Source organism: Vitis riparia, chromosome 18, assembly GCF_004353265.1.
Source record: "Vitis riparia cultivar Riparia Gloire de Montpellier isolate 1030 chromosome 18, EGFV_Vit.rip_1.0, whole genome shotgun sequence".
NCBI classification, from domain to species: domain Eukaryota; kingdom Viridiplantae; phylum Streptophyta; class Magnoliopsida; order Vitales; family Vitaceae; genus Vitis; species Vitis riparia.
The window spans coordinates 2137118-2164681 of NC_048448.1; the positions used below are offsets into that span (position 1 = coordinate 2137118).

Genomic DNA, 27564 nt, shown 5'->3' on the forward strand with positions numbered 1-27564 from the left:
TACACATTTTGACTTTTTCTATTTAATAAAAAGTTTATAATAAGTTACGAAAAAATTAGAAAAACAAACAACCTAAATTCTAAAAATAAATTGTTTTCAGTAAAAAGCCAAAAAAACAAACACCACCTAAGAATGAAATCGATCCCTTTAATTTGACATTTCCTTAATGCCAAGCTTGTCAAAATTTTGAGAGTTGATAAAAATTGGGTGCTAAATTTGACACCAAACTTATCATAACTCTTAAGGCAAGTGTTAAGATTTTAACACTAAATTTAAAAACTATGCATGGAGACATAACATCGATGTGGAGCGATCTCAATGTTTCAACATCAACTATAGATTGATTTCCCTGCCAATGGGAGTTTATATTGAAACTTGGTATCAATAAAAGATTAGTTTAACATCTAACAAAGGCTAGCGTCAAATCTTTGTATTTATTAAAAATCCATGTTGCCATTGACACCTAGCTAAAGCTAGGAATATATTATTCATTTGGTAAAAACGAGTAAACACCTTCACTATTGAAAACAAAATCTGGTCAATTTTTCTTTGTCGTTGAATACATAGGCAAACCCTTAACTATTGAAAGTTCAAGTGGATAAATAATATTTTATTAGAGTTAACCCTAAGTTAGTGTGACACCCTTATTCCAAAAAGCTTACCCGATAAATACATAATGATCACCTACCTACTATTTTTGTCTCAGTTTGTAGAGGCATTAGGTTGTGAGAGCATAAAGGCAAATCAAAATTGATTGTTGCAAATTAACTTAATAACTCCTAAAGAGCATGTGAAATGAACTTAAGTGAGAGTTGGATCATTACATAAGTGGAATGACTACATGGTTTCATCATGAAATGCAAGCAAAATGGTATCTCATATTCAAGGAAAGAGCAAGCCATCATTACTCAAACCATTGTATTCATTAATGTTGATACCAAGAATTTGGTAACTCTTTGGACTATTTTAGATAATCATTGGACTGAAGTTGCGCACTTGTCTTGGATGTGATAAGCTTAGTTTTGACTAGCCAAACTTACTAATAAATGATAATCTCATTTGATTTACCCACAAATGATTTTGTTGCATTTTTTCTTTACTATCATCCCTTATGGATTCTTTCATCAATGTATTTTTCAAATATAACTGCTTTAACATAATACTCGGCATTGTTATACTATGATTGAACTTAAGATAATCCAGAAATGATAAAAAATCATGATATGGTTTAAGAGAAGTGTTTTTTTTTTCTCTAACTTTTGTCAACACTAAATTTCAATTTTTTAGTTTTATGAGCATATTCTAACTTTTACAAAGGTACCTTTTCAAGTATTGAACTTAACTAAACACTATTTTTTATATTCTTTTGGTGCCTTTGGACACTATTTTTTTCTTATGTTGGTGTCTTACACATTTCAAGCTTTTATAGTTTAAGAGCAATTTACCATTCAGGCTCATGCTTTGAATAGCATTAATTGTTTATCTTAACTTCGATCTAAATGTGATAAACATATATTTAACAAAGGGTTAGAGGTGATTTTAGTGAAATTGATAAATATATTGAGTCAAAGGACCCAAAAGTGACAATAATAGAGTTTGACTCCATTATTTCATCAAGATCCAACTCTCCCCTTATTTTGTTCACAAAATTCATTATCAAGTTCTTCAAAACAAAACACTTTTTCAATTAGGTGGTTGATAATGAAGTGGAATTTTCAATATTTTAAGTTGTTAGCAAGCTCTATTTCTTCGGGCACTTGTCATTAGACAGCTCAATTACTATCTTTTGAAGTAAGTCTTCCAATATGAGTGACATGTCAGAGTTTGGAAAAGTATATTCCTTTTCATCTATCTCCTTAAGCATGAAACAATACCTCTCATTTCCTTGAGTTGATTTTGTTTTTTCCCCCCTTTTATCTTTTGATAAAACTTTGACTTTGGTTATATTGGCTATCATTGACTTACACACAAAAAGTCTTTGAATCCATGACATTGTTCTCTTTTTGGTCAATAACAGATTTCTTTCATGCACCATGATTAATTATAGTAAGTTCCATGTCATAAGCTCAAGTTGCTGACTTTTCAAAGATACGAGATTTGATTCCTAGAAGAATGTCGAAAAAAAATCTCAAATGCCTATCTTGTATGTACATTTCCACCATTAAGATTTCAAATAGTCCATCTTTGTGGTTGAGGATTAAAGCATGTCAATGATTAATGTAGTCTACAACCAAATCATCTTTCCACTATTTGATACTTGCAAGTTCCACCAACATGCTCACTACTCAACAAGTGTTGTAAAAACAATTGAGGAACTCATGTTGTATTTGGTCTCAACTATTAATATCACACTTAAGTTTGATGTTTGTATACTAGTAGAAAACTTTCCCTTTAAATGAACGAACAAATTAGTTGATAAGAAGATCATTTTTTGTATTGGCACTACTATCGACCTTGATGAAATAGGTAATGTATTGTTTACAATTTCCTTTTCCATTAAGTTGTTATAACTTAAAGAGTTGATGAGTCATAAACATACTTAAACCATTGATCATTTTAGCATAAGGCTTAGAATATACAACTTAACCCTATGATAAACTACTATACTAATCCCTAATCATATTAGTTACCATATCTTATAGTTGTTACATGGATAACAAGGCAATTTGAGTAGATTTATTATTCATACTTTTGACTTGCACTAACCTTGATATGTGCATGGTTCATCATCCTAACAAGCATGTACTTGTTTTAACTCTATGACATCCTACATCTAAAATTTACTCATGAGAGAACTAATTTACAAGTCCTTATCTTCTGAAATGGTGTTGGTCATTGCAATTGGCATGACCACTTAGTAAGAAGAAGTGAAAAAACAAAGCACTTTGGACTTATTTATTTATTTGACTCTTCAATTGGTGCTTTGGAGCATGAGCATACCTAGAATTCAACTTCAATTATGAAATAAGAAGATTTTTGCCTTGAGTCCTTGAAAATTGGTGTGTTTTTCCTAGTTTGAACTAACTTGGCCCTTAACACCTATAGAAGCCATGTAAAGTTAGTGTAGGAGATTAATTCCTTCAATACCAATGATGATTTCTACTTATGATGAGCAATCTGATCTTTTGCTATTGAAAAAACATCATTAAGTTGACATTGGAACTGGCATGGGAAATAATAAGGGGCTTGACCTTAAAGTGAGATAAGGAGACTTGTTCAGTCATTTGAAACTAATAAGTGTTTGCCAATTTTGACTAACTCAATGTTTACCACCTATAGAAATCATGTTAGAGTTAGTGTTAGATCAATTGCTTCAATATCAATGATAAACTCTCATTACAATAGGCAATTTGATCTCTTGCATGTGGAGAAGTCATCATTGAGTTGATATTGAAACTAACACTAGAGATGGAATAAGGGGATTTATCTTTTGAATCTTTCACCATTGATGGATGTTTTTTTCCATGAGGAGAAATTTATTTCTTTACTCCCAAAAGTAGTATTTGATTAGTGTCAAAGATGAAACAAGGAGATTTGACCCTTGAATTTTTTAATGTCGATGGACGTCTTTCAATATGAGGCAAAAACTCTTTCCTTCAATATGAGGCAAAAGTTGTTTCCCTGCCCTTAGAGATGTCAAGGTAATAGTTTATTAAGGCTAGTTGCTTCTTTATACTAATGTCAGCAAACAAGCTGCTTGACTTGCCACAAGTCATGAAACCAATAGCAGTAAGTACTACATATTTCGATGGGTCATGAAAACAATGGTAATTTTCCCATTATCATTGTTCACATATGTAGCTTGAGTCTTCTTTGATGTTATTTTTTGCTTTGATCGAATAAAACTCCAAATCCTCAACTAATGTGAAGATGGACCAAAGAGGTGCTACTAGGCATGCAAAAAATTTGTAAGCACAAATTTTATGTCCAATGTGATTAAATAGACAAGAATTAAGCAAACAAAATCCGATTTATATTAATAAAGATGTAAGTACAATCTTTTGTAATATTCTTTAAATAAAAAATTTGCATTCCTTTGATTCAATCTTCCAAGTTGATCTTGATTCAATTATAATAATCGTATATTTTTTAATCAAGTGTAGTTGAGGGCTAATTAAGTTTGTTACAAACTTTATAATGAGTTTGATCTTGATTTTAAGAAATGAAGAACACTTTATTTAAGATTTAATCTTTTTTTCCATAGGATTGTGTATATTAATAAGGTTTGTTAAAAATCATGGAGAACTACAACCCCTTTACTTTGTGTTGAATTTATTTGAGGTAGAAAAAAAATAATTTAATTTTAAAATGAAAATATAAATTTTGGATCTTCTTTAAATAACATTAATCTCAACATTTTTCCTTTTAAACACAAATCTAGGAATTTGTTTTAAAAATTCTTTCAATCATGTTTATCATAATTTCATGTTGTATTAGCAATTAAAACAATTGATTTATTCTTATATTTCAATACTAACATAGAAAACACAAAAATCAATTAAATATTTTTTCAAAAATTAGGCTAAAAATATATATAATATAAATGATAAATTAATTACATATTATTATTTTTATTTAATTACTATTGTATGTAATAGAATTCTCATTTAATTATGTCAAAAATAATTAGAGTGAAAATGTTCCCTTAAAAAAAATTAAGTATAAAAAACACAAAAAGCAAAAATTTATATATAAAAAATATAAAAATAATTTGATTTTTTTTATTGAATTAAAAATAATCTATTAGTATTAACTAATATAATTAAATCGAACTTATTGATAACAGTTGACTTTAGTCATATTGATTGATATCGATAAATTACTTTTAACTAAATTTAAAAAATTAAATATATTGACTTTTTTTATTTGGTTAAAAAACAAACTACAATGAAAAATAAAATAAATGAATGATAAATCTAAGCAGAAAAATACCATTTTAAAATTTTTAAATTTATCACTTTGTTGTTAATTCTGATTGTATTTTTAATCTAATTTAATTTTTATTTACCGCTTAATAAAAGTTAATAAATGAATATAACGAAATTTTATATTATTTTTTTAAATATAAAATTATGAGTACTTAGTCCTAGAAATGGCACGGAAAGATATTCGGTAGCTCAAAGCTGTCAAACAATGCACCGACGCCGTTGTACGGCATCGACATCGGCGTCTGAATCCGAAACAGAGACCGAGACGGAGCTAATGAGGTGCATATCGTGTCGGGAGGACTACAGCAGAATTGACGCCGGCACGTGCAAGGAGTGCTACGAGGAAGCCAGCGAGACCGAGGAAGAGCTTAAGCGTGAGATCGAAGAACTCAAAGCCAAAGTCGCCTTTCTCCGATGTTCGTCTCCTCTCGACCACTCTCACCGCCGCTCCTTTTCCGACGTCGTTTTGGTTGCTTCCAGTGATGACTCCGCCGCATCGGCTGCGCCGGTTCCGGCTCATAAGTCCGTTTTGGTGAGTACCCATTTCATCGGTTACTCTCATTCACCTTTTTGTTTTCATTTATTTGTATATTTATTTATGGCTGATTTCGTTTAGCGATCGACCCGATTCACAACAATGAAATGTTTGCAAGTGGGTTTATTGGAAGAATTCATATTTTGGAAGTTGGGAAAAAATGGGAATTTTCAGGGGAATTATTAAATTTTCTTTTTGAAAACTTGGGGTTGCTCAGATTGCAAAGTAAAATCATGGTTATGAGGAAATAAGGGATGGGATCATGTTGATTTGATAAGCTGTCACTCTATTTGTGTTTGGTTCTGAGAGATTTGGATTCAAAATAGTAGATATTTGGGACTAATTTAAGAAGGCATTTAGTATAAAAAAGTTCACATTATTACGTCTGTAAGGTCTTCATTGTAAAATTTGCTCTTTTTCTTCTTCCTCATCTTGAATGTCCTTCCATTCCTCTAAGAGCACAAGGGTTAATTTCTTTAATAGCCCCTGGATTTATGGATGGTGGTTAGGTCATTCTGCATTGGATCTACAAGTAAGGCTGAACCCTTGCTATTCTACAGTGTTGTTTTATGCTGTTAAGTGCCCATGAAAAGTTTGAGCTACCAAAAAGCTCGATCTGGCATTAATATGGAGTCACTGCCATACAAGAATTGCTGAAGAAGCATCATCTATGCTTTGATGCTATGCATTTATTTTTGAGCTGGAAATCCTTGAAGTACCACTCCTTTTTTGTTCATTCTATTCACTTGTTCAAGCTTTCTATATCCTCTCAAGAGACACTGTGCAATTAAGTGCACTTGTTTGATTATATGATTGATCTCTAATCACCGAAATGACTTGTTTGTTGTGATTGAATCTCGGCTAGATATCTTATAAAACAAGGTAAAAGGCCTATATGTATAACAGCTTCACATATCTGTTCTTTTCACTTTTTTGTGCTTCTTTTACTCTACATTCTCACAGTAGAAGTTTTGGAGGCATATTTTTATACTGTGTTGTGATGCGTAGTGAATGTGAATTAAATGAATCATGAAATTGTGTGTGCCAAAGGGGTATGAATCTGCATTCAAATGCTTGTAATGAGACTACAACATTGAAGGCCAAATGTTGACCTGGCTGCTATCCACTTTACTTTTGTTTCTCAGAACCTTTCTTGAAATCCGAACAGACCGGTTATTTATAGTCATATATTTCCATAAATATCTTTCATTATTTTGGTAAATAATCAGGCAAGCCGTTCCCCGGTTTTCAAAGCAATGCTTGAGAATGAGATGGAGGAAAGCCTGAGCGGCACCATCAAGATTAGCGATGTATCATATGAAGCCCTTCGCTGTTTTGTCAACTATTTATACACTGCTGAAGCATGTCTTGATGAGCCAATGGCTTGTGATCTTCTAGTATTGGCTGAAAAATATCAAGTGAAGCATCTCAAGGCATATTGCGAGAAGTTCATGGTGTCCAAATTGAACTGGGACAATTCGGTTATTAGCTTTGCTTTTGCACATCAGCACAATGCCAAACTCTTGATTGATGCAGCTTTGTCAGTAATCACCGATAACATGGACAAGCTAACGAAACGGGAGGAGTATATAGAGCTTGTGGAGAAGGATCCTCGCCTCGTTGTGGAAATCTATGAAGCTTATCTCTCAAAACAGGTCAATACTGCTGCACACAAGGATTCTTCTCTGAGGCCATGAATGGTTTTGTTGGTTTTCTGTTACCGAAGCAAAGATTGTCCTTCAGTTAATATTAGATTTTGATCAGTGTTCGATGTATAATGAACTCCAAATGTAAATTAATTTTTCAATTGGATGAAGTTGTGATTATTACTTGTTTTAATGGTTGCAAAGTTTCTCAAGTTCTTCCTGCCTTACCTTGAGAGGGACACTTAGGACAACAGAGAACATCATGCTCTGTAAAATTGAATCATAGATTCATAGGGTAGACAAGCCCTATAAAAGAATCAGGCATCAGGTCAGCCCCAATGCACCACCACTGGAAGGTCTCAGCCCCTCATAGAGGTTGCCCTTCAAAAGAGAGATCGGGATAGGAACCAAAAGAAATCCTTCGAATAAGTTATGGTCAGATTGTCTGTATACAAAAATTGCTCATATTATAAGCGTTGAAATGAAGTCGAAACCTCTTAATCTAAAGCAAATACATTGAACTACAAGGACCGGAAAACATGAAGCTATTAACTTTATGATCGGATATTATTGCAGCACCCATGACCAATGTACAGGAACAAATTTCATTAACATCTCCCCCTATATGTAGAACTTGACAAAGGGGTTGCTGTCCTTTCAACAAAGGGGATAAAAAAGAAATGCTTACATGTCATACACCCTATCAAGCATGTCAAAATCGCTTGTCACACCTCAAAAGTCTCCAACTTGCATGGGGACCTTCACTTGTGTCATGTACAGCAGACGCCCATCCCATGGCAACCGCAATTGCATGTAGTTCATTCACAACAGATACTGTATCACGGATATAAACACGTCCACCAGGTCTTAGCATTCGATCCATCTCAAGCATGATGTTTGAGATATTACATCTGTGCACATATACGATATAGATATAAAAAGATTACTTTCCCCTGTCAAGTGTGGATAGATACAACGCCACAAATAATGGAAAAAAATTCAACCTTTTTTGCTCTATGGAGAAGAGACCCGCTGCATGCAATAGGTCATATGTTCTTGGGTAGGTGTCAAATGGCTCACACCTGCCAGACAAAGTTCAAGCATCACAATCAAGTTTAAGATCATAGTAACAAAAACTGATGAAAATAAGTATTTAACTTCTAATAAAATTACTCACCATCCCTAAAGTGCTTGAATATGAAGAAATACAGTTCTAAGACAACTTTTTTTTTTTTTTCAGAGCACAAAATGATTTCATTAAAGAAATAAAAGTGTACATAGGGGAGATGAGTTATCCTTCAGGCAAAATTAAGAAGAAAAAAAATAAGACAAAAAACTGCAATAGCAACAAAAATAGCTTAGTGCCCAACAAGGATCCTGGAAGGCCCATCACTGAACATATCCTACCCCCTCCCATAGTAACAAAAACTGATGAAAATAAGTATTTAACTTCTAATAAAATTACTCATCATCCCTAAAGTGCTTGAATATGAAGAAATACAGTTCTAAGACAACTTTTTTTTTTTTTTCAGAGCACAAAATGATTTCATTAAAGAAATAAAAGTGTACATAGGGGAGATGAGTTATCCTTCAGGCAAAATTAAGAAGAAAAAAAATAAGACAAAAAACTGCAATAGCAACAAAAATAGCTTAGTGCCCAACAAGGATCCTGGAAGGCCCATCACTGAACATATCCTACCCCCTCCCCCCTTCTACCTAATTGGTACAGCACTTCACTAATATTCAGTTGCCTAGTTTAGCTGATCTAAGAATACATGTGAATGAGCAACCTAAAACCTACACTACATCTACGATGACCTTGCTGATAGCCAAGCCCTGATCTTTATAGTCCCCTCTTAGGACCCTAAGAAATAATAATGACAGCTAAATCTCCTTCTACCTACAATTAGTAGTGCTGAAGAATGTTGTCTCTTTCAAATCTTCTAATGAAGCTAAAATATCATCTTCAATGGCTAACCTTAACCCAGCTGGCTTGGGGCATGCTATGAGACAGATAATTCCCATCCATCTTGAGTTTCCTAAAAAACAATCATAAAAGTTAAGCTTCAAGCAACCAGAAGTGGGGGGTTTTCACCTCCAGCCAAGCCCCATTGTCTCTCTAATTAGCTTTGCATACCTCCCCTCCGATCTAACATAATCAAACTCATAGGAGTGCTACAAAAGCCTTCATGACTGATTCCTAAATAGAAGTGAGATGATGAACTGAATTTCACAATGAATCGTAGATGGCCACTTATCATAAAAAATACACAGATTCTTCTCCAACCATAAAGCATAGCAAGGGATGCTCCTTGCCAAAGCACTTTTCACTCTTGCCAAGACTTGTAGATACTATAACCATCACATCTACAACATTTTTGGATGAAAAGTGAGGAATACTCATCAGCTGAAATAACTTTTTCCACAAGCTCAAGGTGACTAGACAGTGAAAAGAATGATGATCCACAGTCTCATCATTGTTTGAGGAGGCAGAGTTAAGATAAGTGCTTTACAAGGTCTACTGAATTTTAACAAGTAACTGATGTAAACCTTTTTATTTGCCACTACAAGCCACAAAAATTCTTGACTTCATGTGGAACTTTGGACTTCCTGACTGAATTAGCCTGAGGAAACAAAATTGGATCATCACTCTTAGACAAAGGAAAAAACCACAATGAAGATTCCAAGGACCAAGCCATAGGGACAAACAAATATGGTACCAAAGTATGAAAGAAAGAAGCAATTTTCCTAGTCTAACAAATTAGGCCGGCAATGAAGATTCCAATAAAAGATTTTAAGAGAGTTGGTTGAGAACAACACAAATAGAATAATTTTTTGTCCTTGAAATAAGGTAGGAACTATGTCATTTGATCCAGAAAGGGTGATTGCTCCATCTCAAAACTTCCCAGGATTGAATATTGAAGTTAAGAAACAAGTAAACTGGATAAAGTCCAGCAAGAGCCTGGAAGATAGCCCCCAATGACCAACAATTGACCACTGAACCACATGTTGGCACCTCATTCATTATACAATGTCACAACAATACAATCTTTTATGGAAAACTCAAAAAAGCTCTAATCCTTGTAGAGATCCTCCAAAAGCTTAGAACCCTTTCATCCAAACCTGATTACATCCTATCAAAAGATCTATGTGCCTCAATGAAGAGGAAATAGAGAACAATGCCTGTAAAATTAGATGATAAAAGTAGGAAAGTGCGTCTAGAGTAGTGCATAAGCATGGAATAGCTAAAAAGTTAAAAGGGAAACTCTACTGAAGCCACACAACCTAAACCTCAAGGGGGTGTAGAATGTCAGCTAGTTAAGTAAAACTACATTAAAAAAGGTGAGTGCACGAGACAGAGGATGTTTAGCTGGATTCATTTCAGTGCTAGAAAAGATGGAATAACAAATGGATGTATCTAGTCAGAGTTATAGATGAAATCAATTAAAGCCCACATGAAGAAAAGTCATCCAAGATGGTTCAACCATGTGAAACAAAGATCTATGAAACACCAGGACAGAGTGATTTAATTTAAGTAAATGGCACTAAGATGGAAGGAGGAAGGAACAAAAGGACATGGGCAGAGGTGGTTGTTGAAATTTGGCATTCAAAGTTAGGGTTTTTAATTTAGGAAAGTATTTTAGGAATAAAAAAGGAGAGATCATTTAGGATGATTCAGTTTCCTAATTTTAGGAGAGAATCAAGCTAGATTGATATTTTCTTATTCAGTCCTTTGTGTATATATATGTGTATGGTGTGTACCTAAAAAATCAATAAAGGAATTCAGAAATTCTTCATGGTATCAGAGCCAGTTTTTTGAAACCCTAATCCCTTCTGGCCACCTCTTATTCAGGCCATCATTCATTCCGGCCAAATCTCTCTGGCCATCTCTCAATCCGACCATCTCTCTCTGGCCATCTCTCATTCCAGTCATCAGTCCCTGTTCTCAGAGCCAAGGGAGAAAACGCTTTCTATTATCCTAAGTGGTTGGTTCTAATGTATATATATGTGTATGGTGTGTACCTAAAAAATCAATAAAGGAATTCAGAAATTCTTCAGTGGTGAACCATTATATAATCACCAAGGATCTAATGGATAAAATGGCTCCAAATAGAACAAAAAGGTGAGAAAGGACTTTTTCTATTATCCTAAGTGGTTGGTTCTAATGCTTGGTTGAGTTGGGAACAAGGCAGATATATTACTTTCTTCAAGGCATTTTGATTTGGTAGAGAGAGAAGAGATAAGGTGCTCCTTGTTTCGGTCTAAATAAGCTTAAGCATAAGGGCCTCCTAAAACATAATTGAGGGATGAGGGGATTTGAGCATTGTCATGGAAAGGGACTAATGGCAGCTTGAGGACCCTTGGATGTACACATATTTTTAGGGCCACCTTGGAGGGGTGGCGTTGACATTTGTATGGATATGATGAGCCATATGTTTTCATAAATACCAGAACAGTAAATTTTAGAAGCCAATTTCCTGGCCAAGATAGAGCTTCCACATTTGAAGTTTTCAAGGGGATGAAAGGCAGTCATAGATACTTTCTCAGCCTTGTAGTGAATCTGCTTCCTGCATCCATATCATGGTTGTTTATTTTTGTTTTTAGGCTATTTTCTCTCAAAGGTTTGCTTATCCGCTCCACATTCTTCATCCCTAAGCAGGATATATTGTCTCAATCATGAAGTGGATAAACAAATAGTGGAGTGGAAGACAATTCACCTTCCCCCCCAATCCCCCTTTTAAGCATGTTTTCCTCTCCCCATCATGTTCTCATTTTTCCCATGCAATTCCACTAATCATCGAGGAAAAGGAACAGTGACACATTAGAATTGTAAACACTCTAAAAAATTCAACACAGCAGGTGTCGTTTGTAAAGCCTCAAGTTACAAGATTATAAACTTGAGCAAACATTTGAAGATCTGAAAAAGTCACAGAAGCCTAATTACACTAGTACTATTAGTCAAATTAATTTTGTGCAATTATGATAAATTGGTCTGGCTAAATGCTATAAGCTATCTTTTCAGTTGATGGGGCTTACAGCAACTCTGATGATTTGAGATATTCAAGGAAATGATGTTAGAAAAAGCAAATACTAAAAGCAATTCACAGGAAAAGGTGCTTAGCACATACCAGTCATGCCTAACTCCTATGAGTCCACGATCATAGATTACAGGCAGTGTGTTGAATCCACTAACTGGAACAACATTCATAACCCAGCAATCAACTTGGAAATCGATTAGTGCTGCTGCAAACCTATCCATAATCAAACTCAATGTCATAAAAATTCCCACTGAAAAAAAAGATCTTTTGTTCTCATTAAAGAATAATGCAGAAATTCGAGTAGACTTCACAAATGCCTGAATCTGTGCAATGGAGTGGTGGAGATGCAAGAGGAATGAAAAGAAAATACCCTCCAAATCCTGCTCTCATGTCCATCACATTTCGCAATTTTGAATCATTCCAGTGGTAAGCATGAACGTAACCATATATTACTTCATGCCAAAATTTTGTGTCTGCCTTGAGGATTTCCTTTCTGGATATGTAGGCATCCATTTCTATGGTTTGGAGCCTCTCTGGTAGATCATTAAGGCGTGCAGGCCATGTAGTTACATTAGACCCATAGCCATTCTCAGGTAATAGAGTGATGCATGGCTTCATTCCAACGTACCTGCAAGAAAGCAAGACAATTGTCACAACAATTTTATTTTAATTTTATTTCTTCTCCCCTTTAGCGGATAACTTTAACAAGCCCCTCTGTGATGTCAAAGTTTGATTAAGCATATTGATTGTCCAACCAAGCTTTAAGAACAACCCCAACTAGAAGATTCTGACATAATATGCAAAAATTAAAGACATGATGATAGTGACTATGCATGAAAAATTTAATGAACATGCTTGAAATAACACCTTTTCTCATTCCGTGTCTTCAGTTCTGAAAGAGCAGAAATTCTGTTTCTAATCCAAACTAGTACCCCTTTTTAAGGAGATGTACTGACCAGGATTGGTTGTTTGATTTGTTTCTATCACATTTTACATGCTCACAAAAGCTCTAATAGTGCTAATAGTTAGTGGAGCAACCAGGAAAAATTTTTTGATAGGCAAATGAGTAAATGTATTAAAAGCGCCTAAAAGGAGGCACACCAATGTACACACGATGTATACAAAGGCAGCCTAAACTAGGTGAGAAGGAGATAAACAAAAAAAACCTTCTCCTTACTTGACACTTAGCCAATCTATAAAATCTATCAAATTCATTGACCAGTCCTTTGTGTACACCTTAAACCTAATTCACAAAAGACTACATATACTAAGATTTGATTGTTTGATTCGATTGCTCAAACATCATTAAAATTCCTTCTATTCCTCTCTTTCCACAGAGTCCATAACAAGCACAAGGGTGTATACCTCCAGGCTTTTTTTCATTTCTTCCCTACGAAAGAACCATGCCAACCGAAAGGTTCTTTTTAACCAAGAATGCATCACTCAAACTGTTCCAAAGAGAGAAAGAATCGGCCACAACATACAAGCTTTGGAATAGTGGAAAAGCAAGTAATATGTTGTTTCTTCCTTGCCTTTACACTAATAACACCTATTCGACAAAGTCCACCAACTGCTTTTAAGCTAATCAAGAGTAAGAATTCTACCTCAAGTCGCTTCCCAAGCAAAGAAACCAACCTTCAGTGATACCTAAGTGCTCCACACTATACTAGATTCTAGAAAGGAAAAGAAAGAGATAAATAAATTGTTAGCCCAAGGGTTCTCCTAATCAGGTTTTGATGATAACAAGTCATGGTTAAGTTACTAATTGGTTTGAATTATAAAGAATTTCAGGTATTAATTTGAAAATTCATCAAATGACCTAATGGATGCAAGATCAAGACTTTTGGAAGACCTTTATTTATAGGAAACATATGTAAGATGAATGCATAGGTGCACTTAGGATTTACATATCATTTCATGCATATTTGAAAAACTAGATTTATTCTTTAAAGTTACAGTTCCATCGAGTTTTATCAAATGAACCTTAGGCAAATAAAATAAATAAATAAAAATGCCAATTTTGTAGTGATTTACCTAAAAACCATACCTAAGTGTTAGAAAAATAAATAAATAAAAAGATAGGTTTTCGGGCCAAAAATGGTAAACCAGTCGAGGCACTGGCCAACTGGCTCAACCAGCTAGGGGTACCGGTCGACTGATTCCTTCTTCCCGGTCGAAGTTCGGTCAAAGAGTGAAAAAAACACTCTCTCTCTTTCAATAGCCTTTCCTTTCCAGTCGAGGTATTTGCCTTCCCGGACGAGGTCCGATCGAGGGTAATGGTCACCTGCCAAGCATTAAATGCTCCAACGGCTAGTGAACCGGTGGACCCCTAACTCGATCGGTTGAGACCGCTTTTTGGTTTTATTGGCTCCCGAGGTTAGAAACCTATAAATAGAGAGTTCCACTTCATTTATGAGTAAGAGAACACCTGCATTTATCTGTCTACCCACTTGTTCTTGCCTTAAAAGCTCTCATTCCTTTCTTGGTGCATTAAATCTTCATTTGCATATCCTTTAGTATACCTTTGCGATTCATCCTAGCCTTAAATTGTATTTGAGCTATTGTTGAGCTAGGTTGATAGATTCATTCTTGTTAATTAAGTGTTAAAGCCTTCAAGTGAATTAAAACTTGAAAAGATTGTGTAAGAGTCCATTGGAGCCAGAATCCAAGTGTAAAAGTGATTGGAAGCTTGGTTGAAGCTTCAAATTAGTGAAACCCTCACTCAGTTAGGAGCTTGAGCAGAAAGGACGTAGGTAAAGAAGTGTAGAACCATTATAAAATCTGAGTTTGATTTCTCTAACTTTATCTTTTTTTATTTGCTCCTTTTGTGCTTAAATTTGTTGTGTTTAAAACAAAATTTTAATTCAATTCACCCCCTCTCTTGGGTGTTTTCTCTTTTAAAGATTAGCCTTTATTTTCTCATAAACTTTAAGTTGAATTAATATTAGTTGAAATTAAATTAAAATTAGTATTAATTGAATTAAAATAGGATTAGTATTTATTGGAGTAAAATTAGGATTAACTAATCAGGTTATAAGACAACTAGAATTAAAGTCATAATGGGTTATTAGAATCTTAATAGACTTTGGATTTCTTAGAGAAACCTATAAATAAGATTAATTGATGTAAATCAAAGTAATTAATTGATGTTAGTAAATTATTATTTTTTTTTCGAGTGTTGCAATCCTCAATGGTGAAACTCCATTAATCTTCTTTTAGGTAAAACTCCTAAAAGGCCTTAGTGAGACTAAAAGATTTTTATATCTTCTTCGTATCTTCTTTCTCTATATTTTTCATTTCATTTTTCTCTACCATAAACTTTATTTCTTGTTCCTCTCCTTAAACCCTAAAAAATAAAAACCTTACCTGACATATTTGATTGTAGTCAACCATCCTAAGGTTGTCCTACATCACTCTATCTTCCCTTGTCAAGGATGAAAAGAACCTAGAAAATGCCATTACTGGACTCATTTCATCTTATTTTGTCCTCTTCACTCTTCATCAAGAACGATTGCAATTTTTGCAAGAGAAACTTCACTTCCTCAAGCTCACACAGTCACTAAACTCCATTGAAAAGCAAAGGCTCCACTCAATTGCTTCCTCATCCAGCTACCAAGCCTCCAATACCTATCAATCTTTGTTAAAGGCAGAAGAGAACAAGTTCGAGAAGGCTTCTTCCAAGGTAAATCCTCACATCATTAGTCCTTCCAAAATTTGACCTTTCTTTCATTCTCAACTGAAAAGTGAGTCCTACTTTTTATGCCCTCCCACTCATTTCCAATAGCTTTCCCCACACCCCTACTCCATAACCTCCCCTCACACCTCTCGAGCACTACTCCCCTTCCTCCTCTCCAAACTTCCTTATTATGATTTGTTTCCACAAAGACCCATTTTCAATAGCAAATCTCTAGTTCTAGTTGCCAAGCAAAGCCTTGTTTAAAAATAAAAGGCAAGCATGCCAAGACACCCTTCCTTCTTTCTCTAGCAAACCATGTTCCAATTAGCCAAATGAGATCTTTTCTCTTAAGCATCACCTCCTCATAGAAAGTCTATTTGGATCTTCTCGAGTCTTGAATTGGTCTTTCTCATAATGACAAACAAGGACATGAAATAAATTGGAAGGCTTGATAAAGTGCTTCTGATCAAGGTAAGTCTCTCTCCCTTAGAAAGGTAATACCTTTCAACATCGCTAATCTCTTCCTAAATCTCTATTCCATTGTATCCCACACCCTCATAGATTTGTAAGAGGTTCCCAAAGGGAGATCCAAATAGGTAAACAACAACTTCCCAATTCTATAACCCAATACTAAGGCTAATTCCTCCATGTTAGCAACTTCCTCAATAGGAATTACCTTAGTTTTATCCACATTTATTTTTAAGTTTGATATTACCTCAAACCACATAAAAACCTAACTAAAATATCTCAAGAGATTTGGCATCACAAAAAAATCATAATGTCACCGACAAGCAAAATGTGACACCCTTCTTACTTCTTTTACCTACCTTAAAACCCAAAATAAAGCCTTTAATCTTGGCTCTAGTCAAATACTAACTAAGAATCTCCATTACCAAAATGAACAAATAGGTAAAGAGGGGATTGCCCAACCTCGAACCCTTAGAGCTTTGAAAGAAACCAAATAGGGTTCCATTAAAAAGGACAAAAAAGCTTGTTGACAAAATAGACCATTTGATCCAACTATAGTCTACTTTTGTCTAAACCCAATTTTAGACAAGACTACAAGTAAGAAGTCCTTGTTAATGTTATCAAATGCCTTCTCAATGTCCATTTTCAAAATAACCCTTGAATTGTTGCTCTTCAAGCTCAAGTGACGTCATTAATAAGAAGAACTGCATGCAGAATTTGTCTACCTTTTACAAAAGCAAGTTGATAATGAGAAACCACTTTTCCCATCACATTTTTAAGTCAATCACCAACACTTAAGCTAAGAACTTGTACAATCCTCCTACAAGAGTAATGAGTCCGAAGTCTTTCAAATCTTCTACACCATCTTTTTTTGGGATCTATACCAAAAAAGTGATGTTTAAGCTTCTTTGAAAAGTACCTCGAGTAAAACTCTCTAAAAGAACCCATGACCTCAAACTTAACAACATCCCAACGTGACTACCAAAAAGCCATAGTAAAGCCATCCAGCCTAGTGACCTTGTCCCCACTTAGACTAGAAAGAGCTACAAAAGCCTCCTCCTTCAAAATAGCTCCTTTAATCCCCCAAAACTGTCATTTTTCAAAACCTCAAAATCTCAAAACTCAAACCCCCTAATGCTCAGTCTCTAATCACCCATCTCAAAGAGCAGAGAAGGGAAAGCTCTACACACCTCAACCTTAATCTCACTCTCCTCAAACAAACTAGTGTCATTACTCTTACTTTAGTCAACAAATTTCTCTTATTGCGCACATTAGCCATTTTGTGGAAAACCTTAAAGCAACCAAGAAAATGAAATAGGATATTTGTTGTCACCTCTTTCTAAAGTAGTCAAACTAAAAAGGTGGATACCCTAGCTTTCAACTAAAGTGGGAGTAATCAAGAGAGATAATGGGGTGAAGCTGAATTTTTTTTTCCTTTATTTTTTTGGTAAGAAATATTTTTTCCTTTTTCCCCATGATGGAAATTGAACCTAGAACCTCCCACATCTTTACCAACTCTTTGCTAATTGCTACATAAGCCAAGCCTCAAGATGGGAGTAGATTTTGGAAGATGAAACTATTGATTGTTTTCTTTATATTGCATTGTCATTCATATCATCTCACGTATTTCCATCACCTCTTCTTTATTTTCTTAAAAGCTATATTTACAGATAAAAACAGGAAATTTTTGTAAAGAAGTTAATTAACTTCATGATCTGAGGAGCTATACTGCATGGATCCAATGCTAATATAATACCAGGAAGAGAGCAACAAGCTGGTTTGATGCTCCAATAGAGCAGTTTGGCTGTGGAACTCATGAACGTATTTCAAACCCTCGAAGATATTTCAACAAACGATCTTAGTGTCACAAGATGGAGAATAAAATGGAATTTTCAAGCATGGTAAAAGTGGAAGGGAATTCTTTTATAAGAAAATGTTGAAAATAATCTTTTCAAAATCTGCACCTCTGCAGAGACAAGGATCCAACTGGAACCATAGAGCCAAACTTTGTTATAAATTCAATATTTATGGTTAATACAGCATCTAAATCTTAAATGGAACTTTACTGAAGATACTTTATTGTCAGATACAGAAGATTCATTTTGGAAAGGGCAAATATATTTCCAAACAAGTTGAATATATTCTGTCTAATTTATCTTTGATCAAGCACTGATGCACATGTTGCTTAACCTATATGATTGATAGGGATTGACATGAAAGGATCAATCAAGAAAACTTAGTTTAGAACTAAGAATGTTATTTCAAAACTTTGAATTTGAAGGTGCAAAGTATGACATACCAAACGTCATCTGGATCATCATTAGGATCACATAATGGAGGTTGCACTCCGGTATCTCGATTAAGATAACAACTGTTGTTTAAAGGCTTTCTCCATATGGCAATATATCCCTCCTTCTTTACGAGTTCCCAACAAAGGCGAATTGTGAGGTCCTCCATTTCTGTCCATAAACAAACAAAATATTTACTAAGATTCCAAATAAATATGAAATCACTGAAACAATATCAAGCCAATGTAAACCAAAAAGGATTATGATGATGATGGATTAAAAAGATAAAAAGAATTGGAAATGTCTACGATGGACATGAAATTTTAACCAAACATGTCAAGATAAAGAATATAAAACTTCAAAAAGCAATTTACAATTGTCAGAAAGATAGTGGTAGCCACAAACATCTGTATCTATACTTTGAATAGGATGAATTGGATGAGCTACCTTTCCACTGTTCTTGGAGGTTCTCTTCATGTTTATAAACAGGCTGTGCAGCCCAAGCAAAGTATCCTCCTGCCCTTAGCATCCTGTTGACCTCAAGAAGCAGAATTCCATCTTTATCACAAGCCAAACAAACAAAAGAAAAAAAGAAAAAAGAAAAACAGTCAATATTAAAGAGCTTTAGTCATCAAGAATATAAGTATTCCATCCCTCTTCTGTTTGAAGGAACTGCTAAAAGATCATAAACACTTCCTATGGACCCAAAAGGATTTCAATCAGAATACTAAAAAACCATTAACACAACATAGGCTTTTATGCATAACATAGAAAATATATACAGATGAATAAGTTCATGTGTTTAGGTTGACAAATATGGTTAACATAGAAAACTGCATCTTTGTGCTCAAGATTTACCAATAGTCATTTCTTAACCCAGTTTAAATGGGAAAAGCTTTTCTTAATAGAAATACAAAGGAGAAGGGGGCATACCATCACGGGTCCAATTAATTCTACATCTTGAGCAATGTATCAAGTCAAAAGCCTGGCTTGGATATAACAACCGGTGTGTCGCGAATACTGCTACCATGGCAGGCACACCACGCTCTAGTGCAAATTGAATCTGGTTCTCATGAACATCTTTTGGAGCTATTGATAGAGTGATCACATTACGTTGTAGCAAAAAGGCACCAAAACTGGCCACTCCACAACCAATGTCCAAGACGACTCGGGTGTGGTTACCAAATGCAATGTCAGGAACCATCTGCATATTCAAGTCAAAAGATGGGGATTAATACAATGTAAATACAAACAATACCAAGTCAGAATTGTAGAAATGGTCAACCTGTGAAATCTGATCCAAGTATTGATCTGCTCCATGAATAAATTGTGTTCCACCTCCTGGAAATACAAATTTATCACCTTTTATTGATATCCAATTCTGGCCCCCTTTATCTTCAACCAGTCGTGTATGGGGTACATTGCTGAACCACACCTGACATTGGACCCTAAAGTTAGTTCAGAACTAGAGAAAGGAACTTAACTATAACAAACTTTAAGAAACAGTAAGTCAACCAAATAACAGTCCCTCTCTCTCTCTCCCTCCCTCTTGACCACAGAGAATTTGTCTTTGATTGTTTCAATCTTTTCCACTTGCTATAATAGGATGTAAGCATGTTAAATGCAGCTATAATGATTTTGTTTCCTTTCATCGAACAAAGAATAATTTTTCACTTCTTCAAGCTGCATAGGCTAAAGACACAATCTCTAGTTTTGTCTCATTCTCTACTATTCCCTTTTGTTCATTTAATGTCTCAAAATAGAGTTTTTCACTGTTGAGTCTGGAGATGAATCAACCATAAACTTTAATTTATTTCTTTTTGAGAATAGTGTAAGGAACCTAAGTCTAGTCCTAACCAATATTACGCCTTGTTTTGCATTTTGTAAGAGTCTCTTGGCTTAGAGTATACCGGAATTTCAATTTGAAGCACAATGCCATCATTTATAAACCTTGTAAGCTATTTGTTGCAACATCATAGTGCAAACTATTCCACTCACAAAAAAAACAATCAAATGAATTTTTATTCAATACATAACAAGTTTGCTTGATCAAAACATGTCTGAAACTCATCAAGCAAAACTTGCAACATCAACTAAATGAAATCCTTTCTAGTTAACTCCCATCCCATCAAGTAGGGTTCATCATAAGCGACTCAACTACCAATAAGCTGCACTTTGTGACAGTTCCTTGGCTTAATATAGATGAATTTCAAAATTCAAATAGGAGTACAATGCCTTTTATATATAAGCCTAGTAAGCTATTTGTTGCAATAGCACAGTGCAAACTAATACATACAGAGAAGATTAATCAAATGAATTTATTCTATACATTAACAAGTTTGCTTGCTCAAAACATGTCCGAACTTGATCAACTAAAAGAAATCTCTTTTTGGTTAACTTTCATCCCAATAAGTAGGGTTTAGCATAAATTACTCAACTACCAATAATCTGTCCACCATCACCAGTACAAGCAATTGAAACTAAAATGCACATTCAAACATGAAAATCAAGGAAAATATCAAAATAAATTAAAATTGCCACATTTATTTTTTCAGATTACCTCATCTCTACTTGCCGGCCAAGGAATCCGAGGTTTGTAACCTTGGGGCATCGGAACCAAACAATCCAATCCTTCCCCTTTCCCCGGACAATGCCGCTCGTATTTCTCCCCCCTTTCCGTCGAATTCAATCTTGCGATCTCCTCCACATTGTCCAAACAAGGTATGTAATCTTGCATACTCGCTTCACACACCCTAAAATTCTCAATCTTAACCGTAGAATCCCTATTTCCAACCTTTTTTTCCTCTTCCCCGTCCGATTTCCCCAAATCCTCCACCGAATGCGGATCGAACTCGCCGACCTCGAACTCCACCGACATCGCCCCGTCCTCATCAACAATTCCTATCCTCTCCACAGCCGGCGGCTGAGCATTCTTCGAGTTCTTGGGGGGCGAACCGGGAATCGAAGGGGGAGCGGTCAGGTTCAGGTTCTGGTCGGAGAACTTGCCGACATTGGGAGAAACACCTACGGCGACATCGATGATGGAATCGGTTTGCGGCGAATGGAAAGTGGAGAAGAACGAGAGCTGTTGGTAACCGTCGGAATAGTGCTTGCCGAGGTAGAAGCAAGAGAGAACGATAATGGCAAAGGCAGTAATTTTGATGAATGCCGGAGTCTTAATGAAGTTTAAATTGGGACCTATATCTTTCATGGCGGCAGAGACGAGAGATCTGAAAGTGACCTTGAACTTCAAATCTGGAATTTCCCTGGGAAAATCAGAGACAGTGAAAGAAAAAGAAGGAGCATGTGTAGCGTGTTTCAAATCGCCGCTGGATTTTGATGGGCGAAGTTGGACTCTCTGGGCTGCAAGCTGGTTTGTACTTTGCCTCACGTGTTCTCTCAGCCTATATCCTGGGACTCAAAATCAAATTTTCAATTTTATACCTTTATTTTTTCAATTTTCAAAATTTTAAAATTTAATTTAAATAGAATAAAACTCCAACCGAAAATTCTAAATAATTGATAAAATAAATAAATTGAATAAAAAAAAAAAGAAGATGTTTTTCGTGATTTATTTTATTAGTTAATGGCAATGTATTGTGGAAGACTGAGAATAAAAATATAAATAAAAATTTTCTAATCATAGCTTTTGAGAATAAATTTTATTTTTATTTTTTAAATATAATTTAAAACTTTAAGTAAATTTATTGGATATCAATTCATACTTATACATAAAGACAACTCAAAATTTATTATTTTCAAACCTCGATTTTTTTTTTTAATAATGTATTTTTTAAAACTATTATATTCTTAAATTTTAAGTATGACTCATTTTTTAAAAGATGAATACATATAAAATATAAAAAAAATAAATTAATTTTTTTTAAAAATACGAGTTAAATATAAAAAAAAATAATAAAAATAAAACTCGTTTAAAAAGATAAAATAAAAAAAATAAACTCGTCTTTATTTTCTGGGAGGAACATGGAGATTAGAGATGGGCATATTAAGAAGGTGATTTTAGGTCAAAGGTGAGAATTACCGGGTACCTAGATGGTGCTGGGCAGGGATTTCCAAGACATTGGGAATCTGAAAATGATCACTTTATAATTCGATGGTCGGTCGAAATCAACCTGAGTACGATCAAAAACAATAATAATAAACAACTAAAGAACAGGCATAGTGGGTAAAGAATTTAGTATTAATTAAATTAGAGTATAGATGTATTTTAATAAATCGGATGAGTTAGCGACGTTATATGTGGGATTATTGATTTTTCATAAGCAAACAACTTGTGACGGCTTGACAGCCTGTAAAATAAATTATTATTATTATATAAGGATTTTTTTTTGTGTGCATTTTCTATCAAATTATATTTAAAAAAATTATTTTACAGGGTTTTTGAGATTTATAAAGTCTTGTCAAACATCTGAATAGAAATGTTTGAAAGTATTAAAAAAAATTATTTGAACCTTCAAAAAATCAGCATATAACAAATTTTCTATATTTGTCATAGTTTGATTAGGATGAAAAGAATCGAAAGATTGAAAAATGGGAGATCAATGCAAAAAGAGGATTTGAGAGAAAAAAAAAATCTTATAGTTGACATTTTATGATAAATATAACTACTATCCATTTGTTTTGAATTGGATTATAAAATTATAATTTATATTTATGAGATGAGAAATCTAGGTATAAAAATTCAAATATCTAATTACTTTAAGTATCTTAATTAAAAAAAATTGATGCTTTGGTAAATTAATATTTAATAGAAAGTGTTAAAAATTATATTTTATATGAAACTTAAAGTGTTGTTTGGCAAATATTTTTAAAAATGGTTTTAAAATATAGTTTTTTAGAATAATTTTTGAAAACTATTATTCGATATTTTGTAAAACAAAAGTATGTTTTTTAAAATAATATTTTTAAAATTAACTTTTATTTTTAATCATTTTACATCAATATTTTTTAAAACAATTATCATAAAATAATTAAAAGATATTATTTAAAAATACTCTAATTATGTTTTTAAGAACATAAAACATAAAATAATTTATAATTACCAAATGTTTTTTTTTTTTTTTGAAAAATAAAAAACGGTTTTCGAAAACAGTTATCAAATAAACCATATAGCACTTCTTTTAAAAAAAGAATCAATAAAATTTGTGATTACCCTCCACATTTGGTAACTACAAATTGAACAAACATGTGTAACACAAACAAGAAAAAGTAGTCCTGCTTAAAAATGGTTTTCCACCTTATTTTTCCTGTCAAATAATTTTACTAAAACATAAAATATTGTATTCACAAAATGCACAAATCTATGTGTGCGGAAGAAGAAAAAATGAAAGCGGAAAGTTGCGACTCAACTTCTAGAAAATTAATGATATTTATTCCTATGCCCCCTAGGAATTAATTAAGGTTTTTTTTTTCTATTTTGGTGACTTTGTACAAAGCCCCAAAAGCCCAAGTCATTTCTCAAGAGGACCAAACCAATACTGCCAAAAGGAATACTTGGAATATGTTTAAGGTTGGACCAAGGATTTGGTAAGTTGGTGGTGGTGGGTTCTTTCTTCACGGACTGAACTTCTCAGAAGTTTACCATTGCACAATTTTTGAATATTTTTTAAAGGTCAAAAAGAAGACTTTAGACTATTGATGAGTACTTTTCCCATCATCACCTCAAGATATGCAACTTCCTTAACAACCTTTTTCTTTTACCGTCAACTCCGCACCAGCGGGTCCCTTAGTTGAATTTTGGAATCGTAGTTTAGAAAGTTTAAGAGAAGGTTCAGCCACCCAACTGAGGGAAGAAGACTTGGGATAATATGAATGGGATGGGTTGGGGATTATTGGCCATCTGAATGAGTTTTGACTTTGAAAGATTTTTTGTTGGCAGTTTTCAGGGAAGTTTCACCTTGTTACTGGGTCGTCTTAAATACCCAACGCTTTCGATATCATTGAATACTATTTTCTCTTATTTACAAAGGAGCTTATATTTTCAAAACACGAGTTCTACATAGAATTCAATCCAACACAAATTACAAGTTCAAAATAAATAAATAAATAAATAAAATTATTTAGTTGGGTATTTTCTATTTTTCTTTGTTTAAATGTAATTTTAGTTATCAAGGCTTATGATAATGGCTTAGCTTTTTCCCAATCATTGATGCAATGAAATCTTAAAGCATATTTTAACTTTAATCCATGTCTCCATACCACAAGTACGATGTTTATGCATATGCCATTTTGATTTATTATGTTACAAAACATCCAACCTCTAGAATCCAAATACTGCAAGGCAAAAAGTAAGTTTGGGCTTTTCCAGAAGTTGCCAGAACCCTCCAAATCCCATCCCGTACTCCCTCTTTATGAAAACCAAAACTAAAAACAAACTGATTCACGTCTTGTCAAAACAACCCAAAATAGAATAAAAATAACTTGATTGTTTAGCTATTTTTTGAAAGCATATTCTTGGTTGAGTTTGTCAAACGAGAACAACATTCAATAATGGAAACTTCTCTGCAATTAATTAATATAAAGATTTATAATACTAATAATACTAATAATAATAATAATATATAGTTTCCGATTCACGAAATTTTACAGTGGATTATTGAGATGATAACAAAAAAAAAAATATAGGAACGAAGATTAATGATGGGGTAGTGGTACAAAGATGAAAAGCATGGATGCAGAATCATGATGAAGATGGATGGATGGAGTTCAGATGGTACTGAGGAGCATCATGTTCTTGAACTCCTCAAAATCAAGAACCCCATCAGAGTTGGTGTCATACACCTTGATCATGCTCCTGCAATCACCTCCACCATTCTCCTCCCACATTCCCAGTCTGGACAGCACGCTCTGAAGCTCATCACATGTGATGAACCCATCTCCGTTCAAGTCAAACACCCTGAAAGCCTTCGCTAGGTCACCCACGTCCTCCTCCTCCTCCTCCTCCTTCACCTCCTCTTCCTCCACCTCGCTCTCTCCCGTTTTCTCGGTCGAAATGGATTCATAGAACACCAAGAACTCATTAAAATCGAGGGTGGTGTTCCCCACGAGACTCTCCAGCTCATCCAGGCTGTACTGCACACCAACTCTCTCAAGCAGCCAGTTGAGCTCCCCAAGGCTCACCAGGCCATCACCATTTCGGTCAAGCTTGTGGAAAATCCTGTGCAGGTCATTGGAGCTCAGGGAAGACGAAGACATTGTGAATCAGTGATTGTGGGGGGGTCGTTGCCTAAAACCTTCAACCTTGGGAGGTTACATGTGTTTGTTGAATGATGCCATGCTTGAAGACTCATGTGGTATTTATAGACGTTCAAAGGAAAGACGCAGAAAAATGGAGACTGGCGTCCTTTAGTACGGCACCGTACTTACCATAAAAAAAAAAAAAAAAAAAAAAAAAAAAAAAAGAAGTATAAATTGTCGCCGTCAGGGCGGTGGTGATTTTATGATGAAGCTTCGCGGAAGCAGAGCTTGAAAGAAACGTTGATACTTTAGCATATAGTCTATTTCCCGTTGTTTCAATCATTCAATTCAGTTACAAGCTTAATTACTTTCTCTTCCATTATACCTGTTTGTCTAAATCATTTCTCAAATACCCCCCATTTATAATGGTTTGGAAACATCAACAGTTCCAAATCATTTCTCATTTGAAACTACATCTTCAAGTTTAGTCTATATTTGAAGTCAAAATAAATAAATAAAAAATGAAAAAAAAAAAAACTATTTATTCACTTGGTCAAGTAAAAGAGGGAAGGTAATGATGTTATGGTACTCATGGAGGAGGGCTTAATGCTCAAACACATGGGTGTCCCTCTCTTGTGGGGAAGGACCCCTTTTGTATTTTTTTTTGGGGGTATTTTGATACGTCTTTTTCGCCTGCAAGGCTCTCACGACAATGGGTGGTGGGATTGGTGGTAGTGGGGGTATGATAGGATCACATCCTGAAGTGTATACGTGTGGTGATCTCGATGCTCTTAACCTCTGCTTGAGCATGTGACACATCACTACGAATTTCAAGCTGGGCGTTTTGCGGCTAAGCTTGTTGCTGGGTTCACAACTTGAAAGAAGGGCTCTAGTCTTGAGTGAACAGGCAGGTATGTGACAGTAGGTTGCGGGCCTTTCGATTATGAAGGGTTCCATTGTTTTTTTCCTCTTTTATGGTCTTTTGCAGAAGTTAATAAGGTTATTTCATTTGTACCAGAGATTGTTTGTTGAGTCGTTGACTCGAAGATTCGGTTTGAAGATGTAATCTCCAAAAATATTGGAAAATATGAAATTAGAGCTCTCGTTCCTATTGAACTTCCCATTTGGACAATTGAATTTGTGTTAACCCGAGGATAGAAAAGTTGGGGGTACAACCTTGTGTTATAAATTTGGCATTTTTACATATAAGATTTCAAGAGATCCCATGGTGGGTATGGCTTGAGGTATACGCTCAACCGCACACATGATTTGGTCACATCATATACTAGTTGCGCATGCCTTACAACGACCAAAAATAAATGAATAAAGACAGTTTTAAATTTGACCATCTCAGTACTTATACGGCTGTGCCTCCAATTGCTTACCCATGGGACCAGCCTCAAGACAGGACTGGGGAGGTGAGAGTTCTGGAGGGTTCTGGAGAGTTCACAAGGGTGGGCGTTTGGTTTGGTGCAGTTCCATATGCAGGTAAGAAAGAGCATCAGTAAGGAAATTGGATTGAAGATGATACCATATACGTACGCATCCATAAATGGGTGTAAAACCTCCTAAATCATTTTTGATAAATTGTTAAAATATCTTTCAATACCGAATAAGTTTGTAAATATTACATTATATTTTAACTTTAAGCAAATTTATTTTTTAATATTTTATTAGAGTTTATTATTTAAAAATAATTGTTTTTAATTATTGAGGAATTTCATTCTCAACTACAGGAATAGGAAATACATCTCACAAAAGTAGGAACAAAATTGAAAAGCTAAGAG

General features: G+C 34.5%; 3 protein-coding genes across 3 annotated transcripts; 1 reads left to right on the top strand and 2 right to left on the bottom strand.

Annotated features, from left to right (window-relative positions):
* The first annotated feature begins 5102 nt into the window (after positions 1 to 5102).
* On the top strand, positions 5103 to 7302 carry LOC117906626 (BTB/POZ domain-containing protein At4g08455). Its single transcript, XM_034819732.1, has 2 exons — positions 5103 to 5460; positions 6693 to 7302. Exons 1-2 carry the CDS (start codon positions 5134 to 5136, stop codon positions 7158 to 7160), a joined length of 795 nt encoding a protein of 264 aa, XP_034675623.1. The 5' UTR covers positions 5103 to 5133; the 3' UTR covers positions 7161 to 7302.
* A 208-nt stretch (positions 7303 to 7510) lies between these two features.
* Positions 7511 to 21959, bottom strand: LOC117906625 (probable methyltransferase PMT10). The gene is made up of 9 exons (XM_034819731.1): positions 21141 to 21959; positions 19866 to 20015; positions 19514 to 19784; positions 19028 to 19138; positions 18592 to 18751; positions 12519 to 12776; positions 12239 to 12361; positions 8114 to 8191; positions 7511 to 8020 (listed from the first exon to the last, which is right to left on the bottom strand). The coding sequence occupies exons 1-9, from the start codon at positions 21789 to 21791 to the stop codon at positions 7822 to 7824; spliced, it is 2001 nt and encodes a 666-aa protein (XP_034675622.1). The 5' UTR covers positions 21792 to 21959; the 3' UTR covers positions 7511 to 7821.
* A 3178-nt stretch (positions 21960 to 25137) lies between these two features.
* Positions 25138 to 25874, bottom strand: LOC117906611 (probable calcium-binding protein CML44). The gene has a single exon (XM_034819712.1). The coding sequence runs from the start codon at positions 25793 to 25795 to the stop codon at positions 25307 to 25309; it is 489 nt and encodes a 162-aa protein (XP_034675603.1). The 5' UTR covers positions 25796 to 25874; the 3' UTR covers positions 25138 to 25306.
* Positions 25875 to 27564: the final 1690 nt, after the last annotated feature.